Here is a 21,894-nt window from a genome sequence, read left to right on the forward strand (position 1 = left end):
AACGAACTTGTATCAGTATAACAAGGTATTAACATCCATGAAATCATCCGTGGTACCAAGTGTTTTCCCAATAACTTTGCTTTCAGTTCTGAAAATAGAATTCTGAGGGTGCATGCATAGAATAATAACGAGTGTGAGGAAACAACTTGAAGTCAAATACAGTTACTGCAGAAACATCAACTGTAGCAAGGGAATTTCTGCATTGCCATGCTGAAGCATTAGACCTCTGGGGTGGGGGAGGGTGGACGTAGCCCAGTGGTAAAGCGTTCGCTTGATGCGCGGTCGGTCTGGTATCGATCCCCGTTTGTGGGTTCATTGGGATATTTATCGCTCCAGCCAGTGCACCACGACTGGTATATTAAAGGCCATGGTATGTGTTATCCTGTCTGTGGGATGGTGCATATAAAAGATCCCATGCTGCTAGTCGAAAAGAGTAGCCCATGCAGTGGCGACAGCGGGTTTCCTCTCTCAATATATATGTGTAGTCCTTAACCATATGTCCGACGCCATATAATCGTAATAACCTGTCTTAAAGTTTGTTTTCTTTAACGACACCACTAGAGCATATTGATTTACTTATCATCGGCTATTGAATATAAATAAAATGTGTTGACTGCGTCGTTAAATAAAATATGTCCTTCCTTCGAGCTCTCTATGTTTCAATGTCATGTCAGCCTTTTCTGTTTATTTGCATAAAGTAAGCCCCAATCATCGTGGTGCCTTTTTGTTGGTAACTATGATAAAATTCGTTCATATTCAATAAAATTGAAGTCATAACCTTCCACCTCAAAATTAGGAAATCCTTTTGAATTTCTCAGGAGTTTTTGGTTTCTGGATCAAGATGTTGAACCCAAGTTTTATCTTGCTTAACGATTGGACTGATAAATCTTTCTGGTCCTTTTTTAAATTACATCAAAAGAGAAAGTAATATGTCAAGTCTTGTCCTGTCTTAAAGTTTGATTTGTTTAACGACTCCACTAGATCATATTGATTTACTTATCATCGGCTATTGGATGTAAAACATTTGGTAAATTCTGACATATAGTCTTAGAGAGAAATCCCGCTATATTTTTCCATTAGTAGAAACGGGTCTTCTGACTGAAACGAGAAATATGTCCTGTTTTAATCAAAGGTCAACATCTAAGGCTTTGGGTCGTCGTGTAGAAACTGTTTAAATTCTGATGATAATAATTGAATTCTGTGTACCCGTGGACACATTCCTCCACTATCTAACCTGTTCAGAGTAGGTGTTTGCGAGTAGTTGTTACAGTTCGTGAGAGAGACGTAAGTGGAGTTAGACCGGCCTCTGTGGCGCAGTGATTAAGCCATCGGAATACAGGCTGGTAGGTACAGGGTTCGCAGCCCGGTATCGGCTTCAACCCAGAGCGAGTTTTTAAGGGCTCAATGGGTAGGTGTAAGGCCACTACATCCTCTTCTCTCTCACTACCCACTAACCAACTAACAACTAACCCACTGTCCTGGACAGACAGCCCAGATATCTGCTGTGTGTGCCCAGGACAGCGTGCTTGAACTTTAATTGGATACAAGCACGAACATAAGTTGAAATAAAATGTAAGTGGAGTGGCTGTACATCTCCTCAATAGACGTTAAAAGCGCAGTGTGCATGAGCTTGGTAGGAGTCGGTTTTGGGGAAGTTACAGGTTTAAATCCGGTACTGCATGTACCTACAGTGGATATGGGCACGTTAATAGAGTTTCCGTTTCCCGGAGTCGGTTTTGGGTTAAGACCATACGTATGTGTTTGATGTGGGAAATTGTTGGCTTGTTTCCATCAGAAAACATGACTGTCGTGGGTACAATCTCTGACTTCGCCAGAGAGCTCTGTCCTAGACTGGTGTGAACAAAGTACCTTAGCCACTATGTCACCGAGAACAGTATGTTTCGTTCTTGATACAGCACTTATTGACTTACTTACTTACTTATTTACTTACTTATTTATTCACTTACTTACTTACTTATAAGTATTTGATGTGGCTATATCCCACTGAGGTTCGAGCACGCTGTCCTGGAGACACACAGTTCAGCAGCTTGTACTGCCTCTCCAGAACAGAAAGGTGGTTTGGACAAAAAGGTACTATGGCTTTATTTAGTTAATTATATAGTGCAGCACGGTTTGGTCAAACATATTTTACACGGCCATATCCACTCAGTGTTCAAGCACGCACGCCCTGGGCCCTGCCTCTGGTGTGACCAGAGACACGATCCGGGTCGGGAGTGCAGCACGAAGAAATGTGGATGTTTTTAATTGCCTGTAACATGTTATCGATTAGATAATTGATCTCACTGGAGTAAATAACAATAAATGTTTAAACAATGCATGTTGATTCCCGTGAAACGCTATAATCTCATCCACTGAGTCTTGGTCGATGTTGAAGTTGCCTGAGACAACGGCCACCACGCTGTAAAACACGGCTGACCGGACGTGGCGGCCAAGAAAAATCATTGGTTACCGGGGTCACCCGATGTCGACAATGCCTGCAAAGGACTCAAATGGACACAAATATTATTAGCAGAAATAACTTCCTTTGTCGCGGGACTGTTCAATTAAATGAACCAAAAGTCTTCGAGTTTTCTCGATGAGCCGTCACAAATGGATTACCTTTCTTCTTATTGATCTTTAAATGACTATAGGGTCATGCTATCTAAACTTGATAAAATATTCGATATTGTCATTCAGGAAGAAGATAAACCCTCATGTCAAGACTACACAATATTCAATGTCCTTGAAGAAAGTGCAATCTGGTAGAAGCTGGAATTCTGTCAGTACAATCTGATTAAAATTAGCTCTACTGGTCTGCCAGTTATTAACCAGTGGAGCTAATTTTAATTAGATTGCTGTCAGTAGACACTAGAATTCGGTGTATGGTGTAAAATTACTAAATTCATCACATACGTTTTAATCATTGATATTATTGTTGAAGAAATATTACATTAATGCCGAAGTATTTTTTATTGTTCTTATGCGTTGTTATTCAAAGTTCTTGAAGCATTTTACCAGTGAACATTGAAATTTTACTTTCTGTTGGTAGAGATATGTATATGTGTACGTACGTGCGTGAATGTGTTCGTGTGTGATCACGTGGGCAAATACTTTACAACAATATTTCAAAATGGCGACATTTATTTTTGAAATGCCGCTAACAACCCGTAAGCATTGTTCACAACGATACTAAACGTTCGGAAACTCGGACGTTTAGGCGGGATAATAATATGATTGTCGTTGACATTAATAAAATATGATAAATGCTATAGAAATGTGACATTGTGCCTTTAAGTGCTCTTTGTGTAATTAATTCCATGTAATAATTTCAAAGCGTGGCTTTGATGTAATTGATCTCGGAATATTGATCAGCTTCACCAAGGCGGTATTATTATTTAATAGGTTATAGCGATAGAAACCCTTTAAGTCATAACAAAGCAAAGTGTTAAGGCCAAAACAAAAATAGATTATTGTCATAGATGCGGGTTTTTTAATGCGATGGTGCAACTAGGTTTTCAAACTGATGGATAAAGCTTCGCTAACTGTTATGACCAGCTCTCTCTCTCTCTCTCTCTCTCTCTCTCTCTCTCTCTCTCTCTCTCTCTCTCTCTCTCTCTCTCTCTCTCTCTCTCTCTCTCTCTCTCTCTCAAATGCAGGTAGTATCCAGTCTTCGATAATTCTGAGTGGGGGTAGTAAAACGTGAATCAGGGCACTGTAATAGAGAGATGTTTTCAGTTGCACAAATAAGGATACTTCTGAATCTTTTTTTATGGGTGGGTTGTTGTTGTTTTTTGCAGTGTGATGGTGCAACTTGCTTCTTTATCTTCGTCTTTGTTTTTATTATCCAGCAAGCAGTTCTCTTACATTTTGACAGCCAATCATAATCATACGAGACGTGGGGGCAGGAGGGGGGAGGGGTTGTTATTGCACCCCTAATGCTGGAGCAAATCCTCAAATTCGGGTAAAAACGTTAGAAATATTCGTGCAAAATGTGCTAACTTAAGGCCTTTTTGTCATGTATTTTCATCATTCTACCAGCAAAATTAGTTGTAAGCTATGGAAAAATGTTTAGTGGTTCGTTTTGTTTAACCCTATATAGCTGTTTGGCAGTAATGCTAATATGAATAAATGTTGTTATCCAGGGGACTAATTCACTAAACTCTCGCAACTTTGCGATCTTGCAGTACAATGCTAAAAGACTTACAAAGAGGATGCTTTGTTGTCTAGCAGAGCCTAAGAGACCTTTGTGAATTAGGTCCCTGATTCGGGCATTTTCGTTTAATTCGGGCAAAAACCAGCCTGCCCCCCTACAAAAATGGGAGCCCGTACGCCTATGCTGCTAAGTGTATCACCAGGCAACCATTTCAGTTTCATGTTATGTAACTCAGACTGCATGATGAATCAAATTGGTTTATGTACAACAAGAACAAAAACAAGTGTATTCTATATTAAGGCCACAGACCCAAAATACACCAAAAACATCATATATATTTTGTCGCGTGCGAGTGGTTAAGTTACAAAACATCATCACTTAGCTTTCTTATTACAGATACCTGATATAAAAACAATGACAAATTTTACAGCAATAGTTCATTTGTAGATGACATCAGCTTCACAAAACTAATCAAAGGTGGTACATGTAAATATTTATTCATAAAATAAAAAAGAAACCTTTTTCTTAAGTCCGTGTACTTTTTACATGTAGTTGGTCTTCAATAAAAAGAAACCTCATCATTATTTGTACAAAAAGGGTACCATTTTTGGTCATAGGTTATATTGTTAAATTTGCCAGTGTCTACAACTAATCCAAAGTTATTGCATATAAACTTCGACAAGGCCCTTTTCAAATGTATGGCAAAGTTAACTTGCAAGTACCGTTCGATATTCAAAAGAGATTTATACTGCTTGTAATAATAACATGAGGCAGATATATTTATATCAGCTGACCACTGTTGCTGTAAATTGCCATATAGTCTATGTTTAAACAATGAGATAAACAAATAAATATTACCTACTTCCTGACAGGCATACAAAACCAAAACTATAACTAAATAAAATTTGTTTCACTTTTGTAGCCCAATTAATGTACCCAACATCATCTAAAGATTTTAACATCAAATAACTTTGACACGGTAATCCGAAAAGTGGTAGTTGAATAAGTTTACTCCACTATTTGATAACTCTTGTCATATAAATAAGTTGAAGATGGACCCTACTAAACTCGCCCAACACAATATAACTTTTTGCTGATTTCCCAACCTTAAGCAGGTATTTACAAAATTTAATGTGCACAACTTCAATAATTTTGCATTTGCTAGTACCCCAGATTTATGATCCATAACATAAAATTGGGGTTATCATGGTATCAAATAATTTAAAAAGAAACTGCTTTAATTTGAGATTCCATGTAAAACCACTTTTCATATGATCGAAGAGGACTACCAATTCTAAATACAACACAATTTTCTTTCCAGTAGCTATGCAAAACTGTTCAAAAACTTTAATATGGGTTTGTAACTCAGAGTATGTATCAGCAAGTGTGGCAACATCGTCTGCAAATATCAAAGTATGCATATTCTCCATATTAGCTGAAACGAATACTCCGTGATTACCAGTCTTTTTGAAAACTTTACTTAATTTATTCATAAAAATTATAAAACATTGAGAACTAAGAGTACAACCCTGAAGCATACCGACTTTACACTTGAAATATTCATAAAGCCTTTACTGTCTTTACACAAGCGTTCAGTTTACTATAAATTGATGCAATAATTTTCCTGAGATGCCAACCTCAATTAGACTACTAGTATTTAATAAAATATGATGCCGCATTGTGTCAAATGCTTTTGAAAAATCTACAAATAAGCAATAAACTCTTCCCTTACGTTTATAACTAGACTTCTCAATAGCTGCATGGTAAGTAAATACATGGCCAATAGTTGAGTAAATAGCACGAAAGCCTGCTTGGTTTTCTTCAATTATAACATTTTCATCATACCAGCCTCGCATGCGATCATTTAAAATCGATGCAAAAATCTTACTCTGTAGTTGTTTGGCTCATTTCTTGATCCAGATTTTACAATGGGGCATATAATACTTCTCCCCCAACTATTGGGATATATACCACAGTCAAATATGTTATTAAATAAAATCTTTAAAAATGGTGGTGTCAAATATGATTTAGTATTTTTTAGGAATTCGTTCGATATACCATCAGGTCCTGGAGCTTTATTATTACGTAAACCACTGATATGGGTTTGTATTTCACTTTCTGTAATAGGGCTGTTTAAAATATTTGTTGCAAAATACAATCTTTCCCCTAGGGTTTCTACGATAAGTGTCATTACCAGATTCAAAATACAAGAGAAATCTAAACTGATCTACCCATTGCTGACAAGTTATGTTATTTTGTACAGTTTGATTTTTTGAGTCTTGTTTTATAACTTTCCAAAAGGTTTTAGGACAATTCCTAGAAGACAGTAGTTTTTCATTTTTGTTTTTTAAATAAGCATTTTTCTTTTTAACAACAATGTGTTTAAATCAGTTACGACATTCTCTATACATATTTAAGTTGCATCCCCTGTCTCTGTGTGCCCTAAGAGCTAAATATTTGTCATATTTTTGTGTTTCAAGTTCATCATCCCACCAAGGAGGTTGGCTAGTTGTCTTGGGGTTTTTTTAAGTTCATCATCCCACCAAGGAGGTTGGCTAGTTGTCGGGGGGGGGGGGGGGGGGGGGTAAGTTCATCATCCCACCAAGGAGGTTGGCTAGTTGTCTTGGGTTTTTTTAAGTTCTCTATGTATACTTTATGTACACGTGTATTTTAATTTATTTTCACAAAGACATTTTTTTAATGGCGGCACGGGTATTAGAAATGCACTCACGCAGTGATGAGAATTGAAAATATTTATTTTCTTTGTCTTTAATTCAGTGATTGTCTTGTTTGCGAGATCGTTTAACCATTTCGATTCGATATCTTACAGTAAACCGTTTGTACACGAAACCGATACACCGCAGAGATGAGCCCTTTCATAAATATTTCACGCGAACACAATCCTTGTGTGAAATCTTTAATTACATTCATGATTCATCTACAAATAATTCAACGATCGAAAACATATAATAAAGACCATATCCTGAAGCATACCCAAAGACGCATTTCCCTATAACATAATGTTAATTTCTACACTTAATGCTGGTTTCCATAAAATATGTAGCCAAACCGAATCAAATTGACGCAAGTCAAAGAATTATTTATGGAAACACACTCACAGACGATATGCGTCTAATATACGACTCATCTGTCTGACGCGTCTATGTCTTTTGGTCTGAGTCAAGTTTGTTTTGTATAACAACAACAGTACGCAGGACTACCTCTGTGTGATCATGTAGCCAACCGAATCAAATTGACGCAGATCAAAGAAATATTTATGGAAACACACTCACAGACGATATGCGTCTAATATACGACTCATCTGTCTGACGCGTCTATGTCTTTTGGTCTGAGTCAAGTTTGTTTGGTTTAACAACAACAGTACGCAGGACTACCTCTGTGTGATCATGTAGCCAATCGAATCAAATTGACGCAGGTCAAAGAAATATTTATGGAAACACACTCACAGACGATATGCGTCTAATATACGACTCATCTGTCTGACGCGTCTATGTCTTTTGGTCTGAGTCAAGTTTGTTTTGTTTAACAACAACACTACGCAGGATTAGCTCTGGGTATCAGAACATTTTGCCAAATAATTTGAAACTTCAATTCAATTATTTTATTGTATGTAAGGCCATAAGCCCATATATACAAGAACTCGTATATTGATATTTTGGAACCAGTTGTTCAAACGATTAGCCAGCTGTTTTGGCAAAAATATATCAATTATTACACAAAACCTTTCCCACCAAATTAAAATAAAATTCGCCAATCGTTCTTAGAATTCGCAGTTGGCGAATTTGGCGAGTGGCAGAGTTAGCTCTGTTACTTAGTAGTAACTATAGCTCACTGATTTATTAATAATCGGTTATCGGCAAAAATTACTAAATGTTTGACACATTGTCTTTAAGGAAACCCGCTACATTTTGCCATTAATAATAAGGGATCGTTTACAGACAGGACAGCAGATACCGCGGCCTTTGATATACCAGTCGTGGGGCACTGTTTGGGACGGAAAAAACCCAATCAGAGAATGGATCCACTGAGGTGGTTCGATCCTACAATGGAAGCACTATAAGCGTGCACTCTACCGACTGAGCTAGATCCCGCCTCTGGTGGTCTGAGTCAGTTTTCGTCAGTTTGTGTCTGTTTTATGGAAACCAGGCTTTAGTCTAGAGTATTGTAGACAAAACTCGTCACTACTTTAGCTATTTGTACCGATTAGCTACAAGATATAATTTACGTACATTTTCATACAGATAAGACAGCAGATAGCAGGGTCTTTGATATGCCAGTTGTGGATCATCCACTGGAATGGCAAGTAATGGCTACCTAGACACACGCCAAGGGATATTCATACAAAAATGTACCATAACTACAAGATCTGTGATAACTTTAAATAAATACATAATTACGTCACCACACACTAATTTGTCTAAATATAGTGATTTACGAATGCGTTTTAAAAGATATGTTATACATAGGTTCTTTAGATGTGGAAATAGGATATAAATGTTTAATGTCTTCATCACCTGGAATGGTATTTTAGATGTTTCAATAACGGGTTATAAATAAATGGCTTATAGATGTTGAATGTTTATTTATTTTTGTGAAAGACCATTACGTCTGTGAACCCACGCTGCCTGCTACATGAAAATCGTAGTACACCGCGATTGAAAATTATATTTTAGGACACCTTCTTATAGAGTGCTTATAGTGATTGATTGTCATTGTATTTGTCGTGATACAGAAATCTTGTCTTTTAATAGTTTGTGTACAGCGTAGGAGTTTCTGGACGTCAATGATCCGCTGTCAGTGGTATTATATCAGCGCGCGTAGGCATACGTAATATAACAAACACAACACGTATTTACCAGTGCCGCAGACTTGCAGATGTTATTTTATTGCGTGTGTCATATAAGGTGGGGGATTTGTCACAGTTAGTCTGATGGATAAACTTCTATATCAATTATGTCCCTTTTTTCAATTTGAAAAGGCAAGAGGTTGTAGCTAAGGACCAGCCTCTGTGGCGTCGTGGTTAAGCCATCGGACATAAGGTTGGTAGGTACAGGGTTCGCATCCTCTTCTCTCTCACTAACTACTAACGACTAACAACTAACCCACTGTCCTGGACAGACAGCCTAGATAGCTGAGGTGTGTGCCCAGGACAGCGTGCTTGAACCTTTAAATGGATATAAGCACGAAAATAAGGTTGAAATGAAAAATGTAGCTAAGGATCTGTTAAATGACGACACGTATTCACCAATGTCGCAGATTTACGTATGTTATTTCATAGCGTGTGAGGGAGGGGTGGACATTTGGTACAATGAGTCTGATGGATAAACGTCTCTATCAATTATCTTCCTTTTTTCAATTAAAAAAGGCAAGGGGTTGTAGCTAAGGATCTGTTAAATGACAACACGTATTCACTAATGTTCCAGACTTTCGAATGTTATTTCATAACATGTGAGGAAGGGGTGTGGATTTGTCACAATGAGTCTGATAAATAATGTTTCGTTATCAACTGTCTCCTTTTTTCAATTCGAAAAGGCAAGGGGCTGTAGCTAAGGATTTGTTAAATAGTACAGGAGCATTATGGAAACACCTGGGAAAAAAAATAGAGAAAGCTGAATTTCTCAGAGATGGTAAAGTGATGCCTCCTGATCCATAATCCGCAAACATTCCAAAGATTAACCCTAAGTTAACCGCGGGAAGCAAGAAAACAAAGATGGCCGCCAATAGTAGTAAAAATCGTGTTTTGGGGGAAATTTCTACTTTAACAGTGCATAGATTATCACTTGATGATTTGCTACATCACTTGACACGATGTGGCTGGCCAGCTATTTTGTATCCGATCCAAAACGATGTCCATCATGGAGTGGATTTAACCAGACAGTAGTCAGGCAAGGACAGTTTGATATCAGCAGAATCGAGATTCTCCCATTTCTGAATCATAATCCCACCCAGCCAGACACTATCTATTCAGCTCTATCCTATGCACAGTCCCTAACCGAGAAATATCATTTGGGTATGTCATCTGTCACATTTGATCAGCCCTTGTACATTAAAGCTGCAGAGATTATCCAGACATCCACTGATATTACGAACATTTTTGTCAGACTAGGTGGATTCCATATGATCATGTCTTACATGGGGCAATCGGTAACCTCATGAGTTGTAGTGGTTTGCAGGAGCAGTGGGAAACGGTCTATGCACCAAATTCTGTCAAACACATGCTCACGGGTCATGCATATGCTCGTGCTCTTACAGCACACATGCTTTCTGCTGCAGCTGTTGTTTCGGAGATGCTTCGTACGCCAAACTGTTTAGATGGTGTGGACTTGAATAGACTGAACACCCTACACGAGATGCTGCTCAAAGATGGATGCAACCAAGAGACTACTCCGTGAGCATGATCTCATGCGAGTCATACAAATATTGGTTGATCTTGGGAAGGATCTCTCTACAACCAGTAGAACTGGGAAGCTATGGATTGAGTACATGAAGATGGTGCGTATCCTGTTGTTATTCCTCCGTGCTGAGCGCACTGGTGATTGGGCACTACATTTGTTCTGTGTTGCAAAGATGATCCCGGTTCTTCATTCTGGAGGACATACTGCATATGCCAAATCAATAAGGCTATACCTGGACCAGATGAAAGAGCTGCCCAAAATAAAGGCCAAGGACCAATATGAGAAGTACACAGCATCAGAAGGAGCCACAGGTTCTGGTCTGGTGGATTTACTGACCAGACAATCGACAAGTGTTGATGCGAATGCTTAAAGTGTGTGGAGGTCTAGCACATGGTCGTGGTATTACAACGAGTACACAAGCCAAAGTTGTCCATGCCCTACCACAAACCGTTCCTGTATGTGATTCATTAGAGTCATTTTGTGGTGTGCATTCTCAGAAAAGTGACCAACACTCAGATCTGAGGGCAACCACAACAACACGTGATGGCAGACATATTGTCACCTTTTGCACTTACTTCACTTCCCACCCACCATCCGCCTATGGTGGTGATTATCATGATGGCTTGGTCAGCATTTCAACAGGGATTGTGGCCCCTAAGTGTTCCAATGCAGATTGTGCAGCAGAGTTAGATATAGAAGCAGCTGCACGTTTAACAGGACAAAACTACTCTGATGTCAAACTCAAACGAAACGACCGCGTCATATCCATTGGGGCAACCACCAGTACTGCCACTGTTCGTGGCCAAGATGTTGAAGTCGATCCAACACTACTCTTTATGCGGGTTATCTGTGTGATACGAAAATATCTGATATGGAAAATCATCTCAAACATAAGCATCAATAAACCTTCACTTCTCTTTTTTTTTCCAGCTGCCCATATAATTTTGACCTAATGCTCCTGTACTAAAAACACCCCCCGACACATTGAATGATTAGTTGCTGCTGGGTGTGTATCATATGGTAATTATGAAACATGGTAATTGTGAAACTTCGTTTAGAAAGAGACAAAAGAAATTGGCAGCCCTATACAGACTGCTGGCCGATTAGTAACCGATAAGTGGTATTTTATTTGCATTTTGTCAAACAGGATAGTACATGCCATGCTACCATTTAGTTGATCTACACCTCTCAACTGAATAGAGTAAGCTCAGCTAGAAAAGTGTCTGAAAGAGGAAATCTGCATCGCCTTATTAATTGTTGTTTGTTGCTGGGGGGTTTAGGGAGGAAGCGGGAGTGTGGGTTGATTAATGAGGTTTGTCTGTCTGTATGTATGTCTGTTTGATTTTGTTGGTTTGTTGGTTGGTTGGATGGTTAGTCAGTTGGTTTTTGTTTGCATGTGTGTGTGTGTTTTATGTTTATTGATGGCTTTGTTTTTTGTTTAGTTTTTTCAAACTGTAGATCTAATGTTTCATTCATAGTATTGCGTTTCTCCATGTATGATTTACATTCATAGGCGTACAGGCTCCCATTTTTGGAAGTGGGAGGCTGATTTTTGCCCGAATCAAACGAAAATGCCCGAATCTAGATAACAATATTTAGTCATATTAGCGTTACTGCCAAACGGATCACTACACATTTTGCATGGATTTCAACTAATACTATTGGTACAATGATCGAATTACGTGGAGAAAAGGTTTCAGGCCATCTCATTTTGCTCAAATATCCGTATAATGTTTGCCCAAATTTGAGGATTTGCTCCAGCCCCTGCCCCCTGCCCCCTTCCCCTTGCCCCTGTCTCGTACGCCCATGGTCACATGCATTCCTTGTATTGTGAATAATAACGAATTTAATATTATTTAACATATATACTTTAAAAACAAATGTTTCCCATTACATTTGATGCGACACCACTTTAAAACATGTTTTAACACATTTAAAATGAGATGAATGGTGTCATGTTTTTTCTGTTGGTTATATATATTTATGATGACCAATCTTGTTATTAATGATAGTAGTTATCGTGTACAATGAAAAGTAAAAGCCACAAACTTACCTGCATTTTGAAGAAGGGTATTTAACAACATCAGCACAACTTGGTATACGAAACTCCAGACGTTCATTTTTGATAACCTCGCCATTTTAGACTTCAGAATGTAAATAGATATATGTTATTATATATATATTTATATACTTTTTTTTAAATCAAACTTTTAAGATAAATCTGTTTTCCGCTTTTAAAGAAGTTCTATCGTAACTGTTCATCTTTTATTCGTTTACATACATGTATATAAAGAGTTGCGCGCCAAATGATGCCGAACGCATGTAGTTAGAACGCATGCGCCGTTTCCAAGTCAAACGAATATACTTGGAATCGACTGCTACTGGGACACTCTCGAACTGTCTTCCTCTCTCATTCCGAGTCAATAACTGCAGGATTGTCCCGTCTGGATTCGCATGTAAATGGCGTCGATCTTCACAAGTGATTGCGACTGGTGCTAGATTTATTTTTTTATATTTATTTTATTGATTATGGGATTGACATTTCTGCAAGGGCACTGCGATCTGGACGCTGGAGGGTATTGCACAATTAACAAAGCATCAAAATTGCTCATGTTTCAAGAACAGAGTCGCGGCTATTAATAAAGACTTTATTGTATGTTTCTAGCGTGTTAGCCGTGGCTGTCGTGAATGGATGGCGCCGGCTTTCAAGGGGGCATGCCGCTAATGGCATGGGTTTCTTTGTGAAATAAAAGACATCACATATGCCGTCTTTGTTTCTGCCCGCCACAGCATTCGAACCCTGACTGATCGGTGCTGGTTGTTTTCACGTACATCTATAAAACATATACATGATTAATGAAATCTGTGGGCGGGACGTAGGCCGGTGGTAAAGAGCTCGCCTGATGCGCGGTCGGTCTAGGGTCGATACCCGTCGGTGGGCCCACTAGGCTATTTCTCGTTCTTGCCAGTGCACCACGACTGGTATATCAAAGACCATGTGCTATCCTGTCTGTGAGATGGTGTATATAAAATAACCCTTGCTACTAATGGAAAAATGTAGCGGCTTTCTTCTCTAAGACTAAATGTCAAAATTACCAAATTGTTGACATCCTATAGCAGATGATGAATAAATCAATGTGCTCTAGTGGTGTCGTTAAATAAAACAAACTTTTTTTTAACAGTGATCCTTGTATGTAGGTTAATGTTAGCCTGACTTTGTGAATTTTGAATGAATGAATTCAGCTGTTGTTTTAAATTAGATTCACAGTGAAACGAAGGACGAAGTCAAACATTCGGGGGTAGGTTCGGGGTTGTTGGGGGATATTTTTGTGGGGAATATTAGTTTGTTGTTGTGTTTCTTTTGGAGGAGGGGCCATTGGTCCGTGGTAAGTACATATCTGTCCGTGGGATGGTGCATATAAAAGATCCCTTGCTTCTAATAGAAAAGAGTAGCCCATGAAGTGGCGACAGCGGGTTTCTTCTCTCATTGTCTGTGTGGTCCTTAACCATATGTTTGACGCCATATAACCGTAAATAAAATGTGTTGAGTGCGTCGTTAAATAAATCATTTCTTTCTTTTTTCTGCATTCCTACTCTTTCCTTCCATCATTGTCATTATCATCTTGTTAAAACCATGCTATTCAAATTTCTTATTCATCATGTATGTCAAATATTTCATTGCCAAAATTAGACAGCCTTCATAGTTGGGCGGCTAACAACAATAGTTGTGCAATTGTGGTTAAAAGCATAGAACTTGAGACATATATACCTTGACCCATTACATAAATTATCAGATATGGATCTAAGTCAGCAGCGCGCCGTGATGGCTAAGGAGGATCTACAAATGTCTTTTTCATATATTGAATTCTTAATAATGTACCCTTATCTGCATTCAAATGCATAGTTCTCACTGTGTTACTGCAACATCAGGTGTAAATGTAATTTTTAATAGATGTGGTGAATGCAGGTACAGAATGAGCAATACTTTGGTGGGGGGATTTGTATCGTCCTGCCCTGAAGCAACCATATGTAACATGCACACTAAATATAAATCATGAAACTTGGCACATAGATACCATGACGCATTACAAATAGTCAACAGCACCCCCTGGTGACCGGCGAAGGAGAACAAAAATGTCCCCCATGAAGGAAGTTATTATTAATACATGTAATTGAAATAGTTTATATATATATATATATATATATATATATATATATTACTTGTATTCGAATGTGTCATGTTCAGTGAGTGTTAATGCTACACCAGCTGTGGATAGTTAAGATGCAATATTTTGAATGCACTCATTTGCTATAATGAAAATGATGGTATCACAGGTCTTCTTTTGTTGATTACATCGGCTCATTGCATAGGTTATTTTGGTGCATCCCACGTCGATTACTCTCCAATCACCCAAATCATCCACAGGCAGTCTTTTTCTAGAATTATACCTCTAGACGTCATACCTCAAGACGTCATACGATTACAATGGTACCGTTACAAATACGCATTCAAATCATAAACTAAAGTTGGTTGCACATCATAATATTTTATATGCAAAGTTCGTACACCAGACGTGAATAATTCAGTTAAATTATCTTTGGTAACTGAACCGTAGAAGTGGTTAGTTTTGAAAGTAATGACATTTTCTGTAACGGTCGGTTGCCAGATCAATAGAGAAACACTGTATGAACTACCTTATCGGTTAGATATCGGCAAGGAATGTATGTTTAATGACACCCCAGCACACTGGTTACTCGGAGATTATCGGTTCGTAGATTCTGGATTCGTATTGAGAGTGCGCGACCTTGAGCTTTCTCACTACACGAACTCATTAACATATTATTTCCTGGACAGACAGCTCACACAGACGACTCTCGATCACAAAGAAAGAAATGTTTTATTTAACGAGGCACTCAACACATTGTATTTACGGTTATATATATATTGAGAGAGGAAACCCGCTGTCGGCACTTCATGGGCTACTCTTTTCGATTTAGCAGCAAGGGATCTTTTATATGCGCCATCCCACAGACAGGGTAGTACATACCACAGCCTTTGATATACCAGTCGTACTGCACTGGCTGGAACGAGAAATAGCCCAATGGGCCCACCAACGGGGATCGATCCCATACCGACCGTGCATCGAGCGAGCGCTGTACCACTGGGCCACGTCCCGCCCCCTCGATCACACAAAGTATACGTAGTTAAGTCAACGAATTTGTTTGCTAGGTTCCGACTAGCTAGGCCCCGTTTTACGGAGCGATCTTAGCGCTAAGATCACCTTTGTCATGCACATAATGTGATCTTAGTATGCAGGGAAGTTGTGCAGGATGTCCAGACTGGTGACCGAAGATTTTAGGGTAGGCGAAGTCATGCCTCCCTGAAAAATATTATTATGCTTCTCCTTCCACAGTAACCCATTAACATCTGTTCTGATTGTCGAGGACGACGTGCTTGAACCTTAGATGGGTAATATCACGAAAACAGGTGATACCATCACGCCATTGCCAGTCGGTGACCTTTATTCATTAACACTGATTACTGTTTCCAATGCTCTTCAGTGGCACATTGTGGAGTCGTATTATTCTAGAAAACAGGTGTAAATCAAACGGACAATACCATTACAATAGCGTACATCGGTCGTAATAATAAATCGATGTTAATCGTTGCTTTATTATTTCTGTTTCCTTGAAAACAACTATAAACAGACCGATTGATTAGAAAGGTTGTTCAACTGGGAAAATATGTAGGAAAATGTGAGGGCAAAAAAGCAATTTAGCCAGAGTGACTAAGTACGCGACATAATTTATTAAAGGTTCCTTGAAATGGATGAAGTCACCGACGTTTGTGTTTTGATCTGGAAATAGTCCGGTGGTGGCTTTTTTTGTGTATTGGTGAACAAAGTGGCCTTACCAGAGTACTATATTTATCTCCATTAATTTCATTCCAACTTATTTTCGTGCTTATATCCAATTAAGGTTCACGCACGCTATCCTGGGCACACACCTCAGTGATTTGGGCTGTCTATCCAGGACAGTGGGTTAGTGGTTAGTGAGAGAATAAGAGGGTGTAGTGGCCTTACACCTACTCACCGAGTCGTTAAAACTCGCTCTGGGTGGGAGCCGGTACTGGGCTGCGAACCCTGTACCTATCAGCCTTATGTCCGATGGCTTAACTACGACCGGTGTATCTACATTCAATGTTATTGCTTAATTTGTAGTTTTATGACGGTGTAACCGTATGGAAGGAAATGTTTTATTTAACGACGCACTCGTCACATTTTATTTACGGTTATATGGCGTCGGACATATGGTTAAGGACCACACAGATATTGAGAGGAAACCCGCTGTCGCAATTCCATAGGCTACTCTTTTCGATTAGCAGCAAGGGATCTTTTATATGCACCATCCCACAGACAGGATAGTACATACCACGGTCTTTGTTACACCATTTGTGGAGCACTGGCTGGAACGAGAAAGTGTAACCGTATGGTGTAAGGAACATGTTCTTTTCGTTATGTTTAAGCATGTACTAGAATATGCAGGTTTGTTAGAATTGTAATGCATTGTATCCGTTGGTAAATTGCCTGTGAACCAATCTCAGTTTAAAGTATTATAAATACATAATTATAACTATTATAAATATAATATAAAGATGTCAGGATTTTGGTGGTTTTATTTATTGTCAAAAGTATGAAATTTGATGTAAATATTCAAATCCATATTAATTATTTAACTGGGTATAGAACACAAATAAGAAAATGTTTTCTGATAAATGCCAGAAATAGAAAATAAATTTAAAAAAAAAAAAAAACTTCTGCAATGTTTATATTTTATTCCTATTAACAATCATACTAACCATTATTTTAATAATTTGCAAGGTTTTTTAATTATATTTTCATTTCTTAATTAAAAGGTTTGTTGTGTTGTGTATTGAGTATATGAGTGCTTTATTTACTGCTGTCATAAGAATAAAATAAGGACACTATTGTCTGCAAATTTAATCCTGGAGATAAACCGTTTTGTGTGGCACAAACACAGGTCTCTTGGGAATCAATTTGCTATTTGCTATCTTCAACAGAAGACACTTTAAGGGATATCCTGAGTTTGCTGTCATTACAACACATTTGCGAATTATAGAGCATTTTTAATTATTAAAATTACATATTAAACACAGCTTGTTTAGAATATAAGTATGTGCGTGTACCCAGTGTTTATCTTAAGCGTCATGATGTCTGTAGGAGATCAAACTTCATTTCACTTCCGTATTTATATTATATTATTCGTACGTACGAAATTAACGTAAATCCAGTTTGGGATCCTACAGACATTGTGACGATTAAAAACACATTTGAATATACAAAGACACTGATATTCTAATCAAGAAAATGCATTTAATATGTAATTTCATTCAATAAAAAAATATATTATTCGGAAACATGTTACAAAAGCAGCAAAACTCGGGACTATTTCTTTAAATTAGCTTCGTTTAACTTTATTTATTTACCATACCCATAGGCGTACGGGCTATCATTTTTATAGGGGAGGGGGGGGGGGGGGGGCAGGTTGGTTTTTACCCGAATTAAATGAAAATGCCCGAATCTGCATAATAACATTTATTCATATTAGCATTACTACCAAATAACTATACAGGGTTGCAAACGAATCACTACGCATTTTTACATGGTTCACAACTAATTTTGAGGGTAGAATGATGGAAATACATGGTAAAAAGGTCTCAGGTTAGCACATTTCCCCCGAATTTGATGTTTTGCTGACCTCCTGTCTCGTACGTTTATGACCATACTTATTTTATAACACGTACATACATGTAGGAAATGGTTTATTTAACGACGCACTCAACACGTTTTATTTTACGGTTATATGGCGTCGGACATATGGTTAAGGACCACACTGATTGCGGGAGGAAACACGCTGTCGCCACTTCGTGGGCTACTCTTTTCGATTAGCAGCAAGGGATCTTTTATATGCACCACTCCACAGACAGGATAGCACATACCACGGCCTTTGACGTACCAGTCGTGGTGCACCGGCTGGAGCGAGAAATAGCCCAATGGACCCACTGACGGGGATCGATCTCAAACCGACCGCGCATCAAGCGAGCGCTTTACCACTGGGCTTTGTCTGTACATACGTGTATGCCGGGATGCAAGTAGTAGAGTAAAAAACGGTTCGGCTGCTGTGTATTTCTCACAGCTCCTAGTACTGACAATGGCGCTGTACAATGTGTTTAGATATCCATACAAATTCCCTGAGAAGTCAGGTTAACAAGAGTCCAGTTAGCAACAGTCGCTTAAACATTTATAAATAAAGATCGATTTCCAGTTTCCGGGTGGCTTGTTCCAAGCAGGGTAATATAAGGTCGGGCGAGTGGATGATTATTCCAATTTGCCCACGTGGGTGTTGTAATATCCGACGCATCAGTTAGTTTGTCATCGACAAAACAATCGGTTTCCTAAATCTAATCCTAATGGCTAACCAACGGTAATTGCAACAATTGTTGGCAACACAGATCCCCTGCATTGGGTCTGCCCTTGAATAGAGTAAAGTAAAGTAAAGTTTGTTTTATTTAACGACGCCACTAGAGCACATTGATTTTTTATCTTATCATCGCCTATTGGACGTCAAACATATTGTCATTCTGACACTGTTTTTAGAGGAAACCCGCTGTCGCCACATAGGCTACTCTTTTACGACAGGCAGCAAGGCATCGTTTGTTTGCGCTTGCCACAGGCAGGATAGCGTTATGGATCACTGGTCGGTGCAAGTGGTTTACACCTACCCATTGAGCCTTGTGGAGCACTAACTCAGGGTTTGGAGTCATTATCTGGATTAAAAATCTCGTCTCGACTGGGATCCGAACCCAGTACCTACCAGCCTGTAGACCGATGGCCTAACCACGACGCCACTGAGGCCGGTCTACTTGAATACGGTAATATAATTTATAGGACCATTCTCGAACTGATTACACAGCAGGTGTTTGTAAAATGTAGCATTTGATATGAGTCAATAAACGTTGAAAGAAAGAAATGTTTTATTTAACGACGCACTCAGCACATTTTATTTACGGTTATATGGCGTCAGACAGATTGTTAAGGACCAAACAGATTTTGAGAGGAAACCCGCTGTCGCCACTACATGGGCTACTCTTTCCGATTAGCAGCAAGGGATCTTTTATTTGCACTTCCCACGGGGCAGGATAGCACAAACCATGACCTTTGTTGAACCAGTTATGGATCACTGGTCGGTGCAAGTGGTTTACACCTACCCATTGTGCCTTGCGGAGCACTCACTCAGGATTTGGAGTCGGTATCTGGATTAAAAATCCCATGCCTCGACTGGGATCCGAACCCAGTACCTATCAGCCTGTAGACCGATGGCCTAACCACGACGCCGGACCACTTGAATACGGTAATATAATTTATAGGACCATTCTCGAACTGATTACACAGCAGGTGTTTGTAAAATGTAGCACTTGATATGAATCAATAAACGTTGAAGCCCAAAAGGTTTTTTAACTGTTCGCCACGATGATCCAGTTGGAACTTTTGAGCAGTCGCTGGATCAAGATATTTGTCATTTGGAACAGTTTTGCCGGTCTTATAAAATAGCGATATTAAACGCTCCTTTTTAATATTACATATTTTTTGTTTGTGAAAATGTTAAACTTTCGTATCTATGCACAAAAAATATTAATGGCCTGTCGAGATTTGCTGTTCCAAAGTGTTACACGCCTTTCGGAGACCATGCTATGAACTATCCTCAATTTGGAGAAATGAATGAATGAATGAATGAATGAATGTTTAACGACATCCCAGCACGAAAAATACATCGGCTATTGGGTGTCAAACTATGGTAATGGAAACAAATATCACAGAGAGATACTGACTTTTACTCTAAACTTCAATGTGTGCTGTATTGGCCATTCTCAAAGAGAATGTTACACCCCTGCACCACGGTGAGGTTACAGCACGCGCAGGGGCAATTTGGAGAAAGTGCAAAATAAAGATCAACTGCTGCCTGTGAGTTTCAAAACCGGCAGCACCGGATTCACTTTCCACGTAAACTGTTGCAATTAAAACAACTAGACGGGCTGCTGGTGCTCTCTTGCACCTGTCAGTGCAGGTAGTCCCCCCCCCCCCCCCCCCCCCCCTCCAACCCACGCCATCCCTTTCCTGTCCTGGACGGAGGAGTGGCACCTGTGCCCAGGACAGGCGTGAGCTACAACAGTTTGTTCTGAATGTGCACGTTAAACACTCTGACCTGACCTGCCTCCACACACACACACACACCCCCACCCCCTTACAAAAATGAGAGCCCGTATGCCTATGGGTTTGGTAAATAATTAAAGTTAAACGAAGCTAATTTAAAGAAATAGTCCCCGAGTTTTGCTGCTCTTGTAACATGTTTCCGAGTATAACAGATCCTGTCCGTGTCCTTTAGTGGTCTGTGTTTGTCCTTTAGTGGTCTGTGTGTTTGTCCTTTAGTGGTCTGTGTTTTTCCTTTAGTGGTCTGTGTTTGTGTCTTTTAATGGTCTGTGTTTGTGTCCTTTAGTGGTCTGTGTTTGTATCCTTTAGTGGTCTGTGTGTCCTTTAGTGGTCTGTTCGTGTCCTTTAGTGATTTGTGTCTGTGTCCTTTAGTGGTCCGTGTCCTTTAGTGGCCTGTGTTTGTGTCCTGTAGTAGTCGGTGTTTGTCTTTAGTGGTCTGTGTTTGTCTTTAGTGGTCCGTGTTTGTATCCTTTAGTGGTCTGTGACTGTCATTTAGTGGTCTGTGTTTGTATCCTTTAGTGGTCTGTGTTTGTCCTTTAGTGGTCTGTGTCTGTGTCCTTTAGTAGTCTGTGTTTGTGTCCTGTAGTGGTCTGTGTCTGTATCCTTTAGTGGTCTGTGTTTGTGTCCTGTAGTAGTCTGTGTTTGTCTTTAGTGGTCTATGTTTGTCTTTAGTGGTCTGTGTCGGTGTCCTTTAGTGGTCTCTGTTTGTGTCCTTTAGTGGTCTGTGTTTGTGTCCTTTAGTGGTCTGTGTTTGTGTCCTTTACTGGTATCTGTTTGTGTCCTTTAGTGGTCTGTGTTTGTGTCCTTTAGTGGTCTGTGTCTGTGGCCTTTAGTGGTCTGTGTATGTGTCCTTTAGTGGTCTGTGTTTGTGTCCTTTAGTGGTCTTTGTTTGTGTCCTTTAGTGGTCTGTGTTTGTGTCCTTTACTGGTGTTAGCAATGATATCCTGGGTTCAAATAAAGGCTACAACTGACATTTTCATAACAAGCAAACACATCGAGTACCCTATACTGAATGTAGAAACAAACACAACACGGC

The 21,894-nt window shown here is 39.2% G+C and overlaps 1 protein-coding gene across 1 annotated transcript in view; it reads right to left on the minus strand.

Moving 5' to 3' along the window:
- The window catches only part of LOC121370950, a 63,523-nt gene extending 50,620 nt beyond the window's left edge, over positions 1 to 12,903 (minus strand). The window contains exon 1 of the mRNA XM_041496502.1: positions 12,623 to 12,903. Coding sequence (XP_041352436.1) covers positions 12,623 to 12,707 — 85 coding nt within the window. The 5' untranslated portion in view covers positions 12,708 to 12,903. The remainder of the gene's footprint in view (positions 1 to 12,622) is intronic.
- Between the last annotated feature and the right edge of the window lie 8,991 nt (positions 12,904 to 21,894).

Source organism: Gigantopelta aegis, chromosome 4 (genome assembly GCF_016097555.1).
Source record: "Gigantopelta aegis isolate Gae_Host chromosome 4, Gae_host_genome, whole genome shotgun sequence".
NCBI lineage: Eukaryota > Metazoa > Mollusca > Gastropoda > Neomphalida > Peltospiridae > Gigantopelta > Gigantopelta aegis.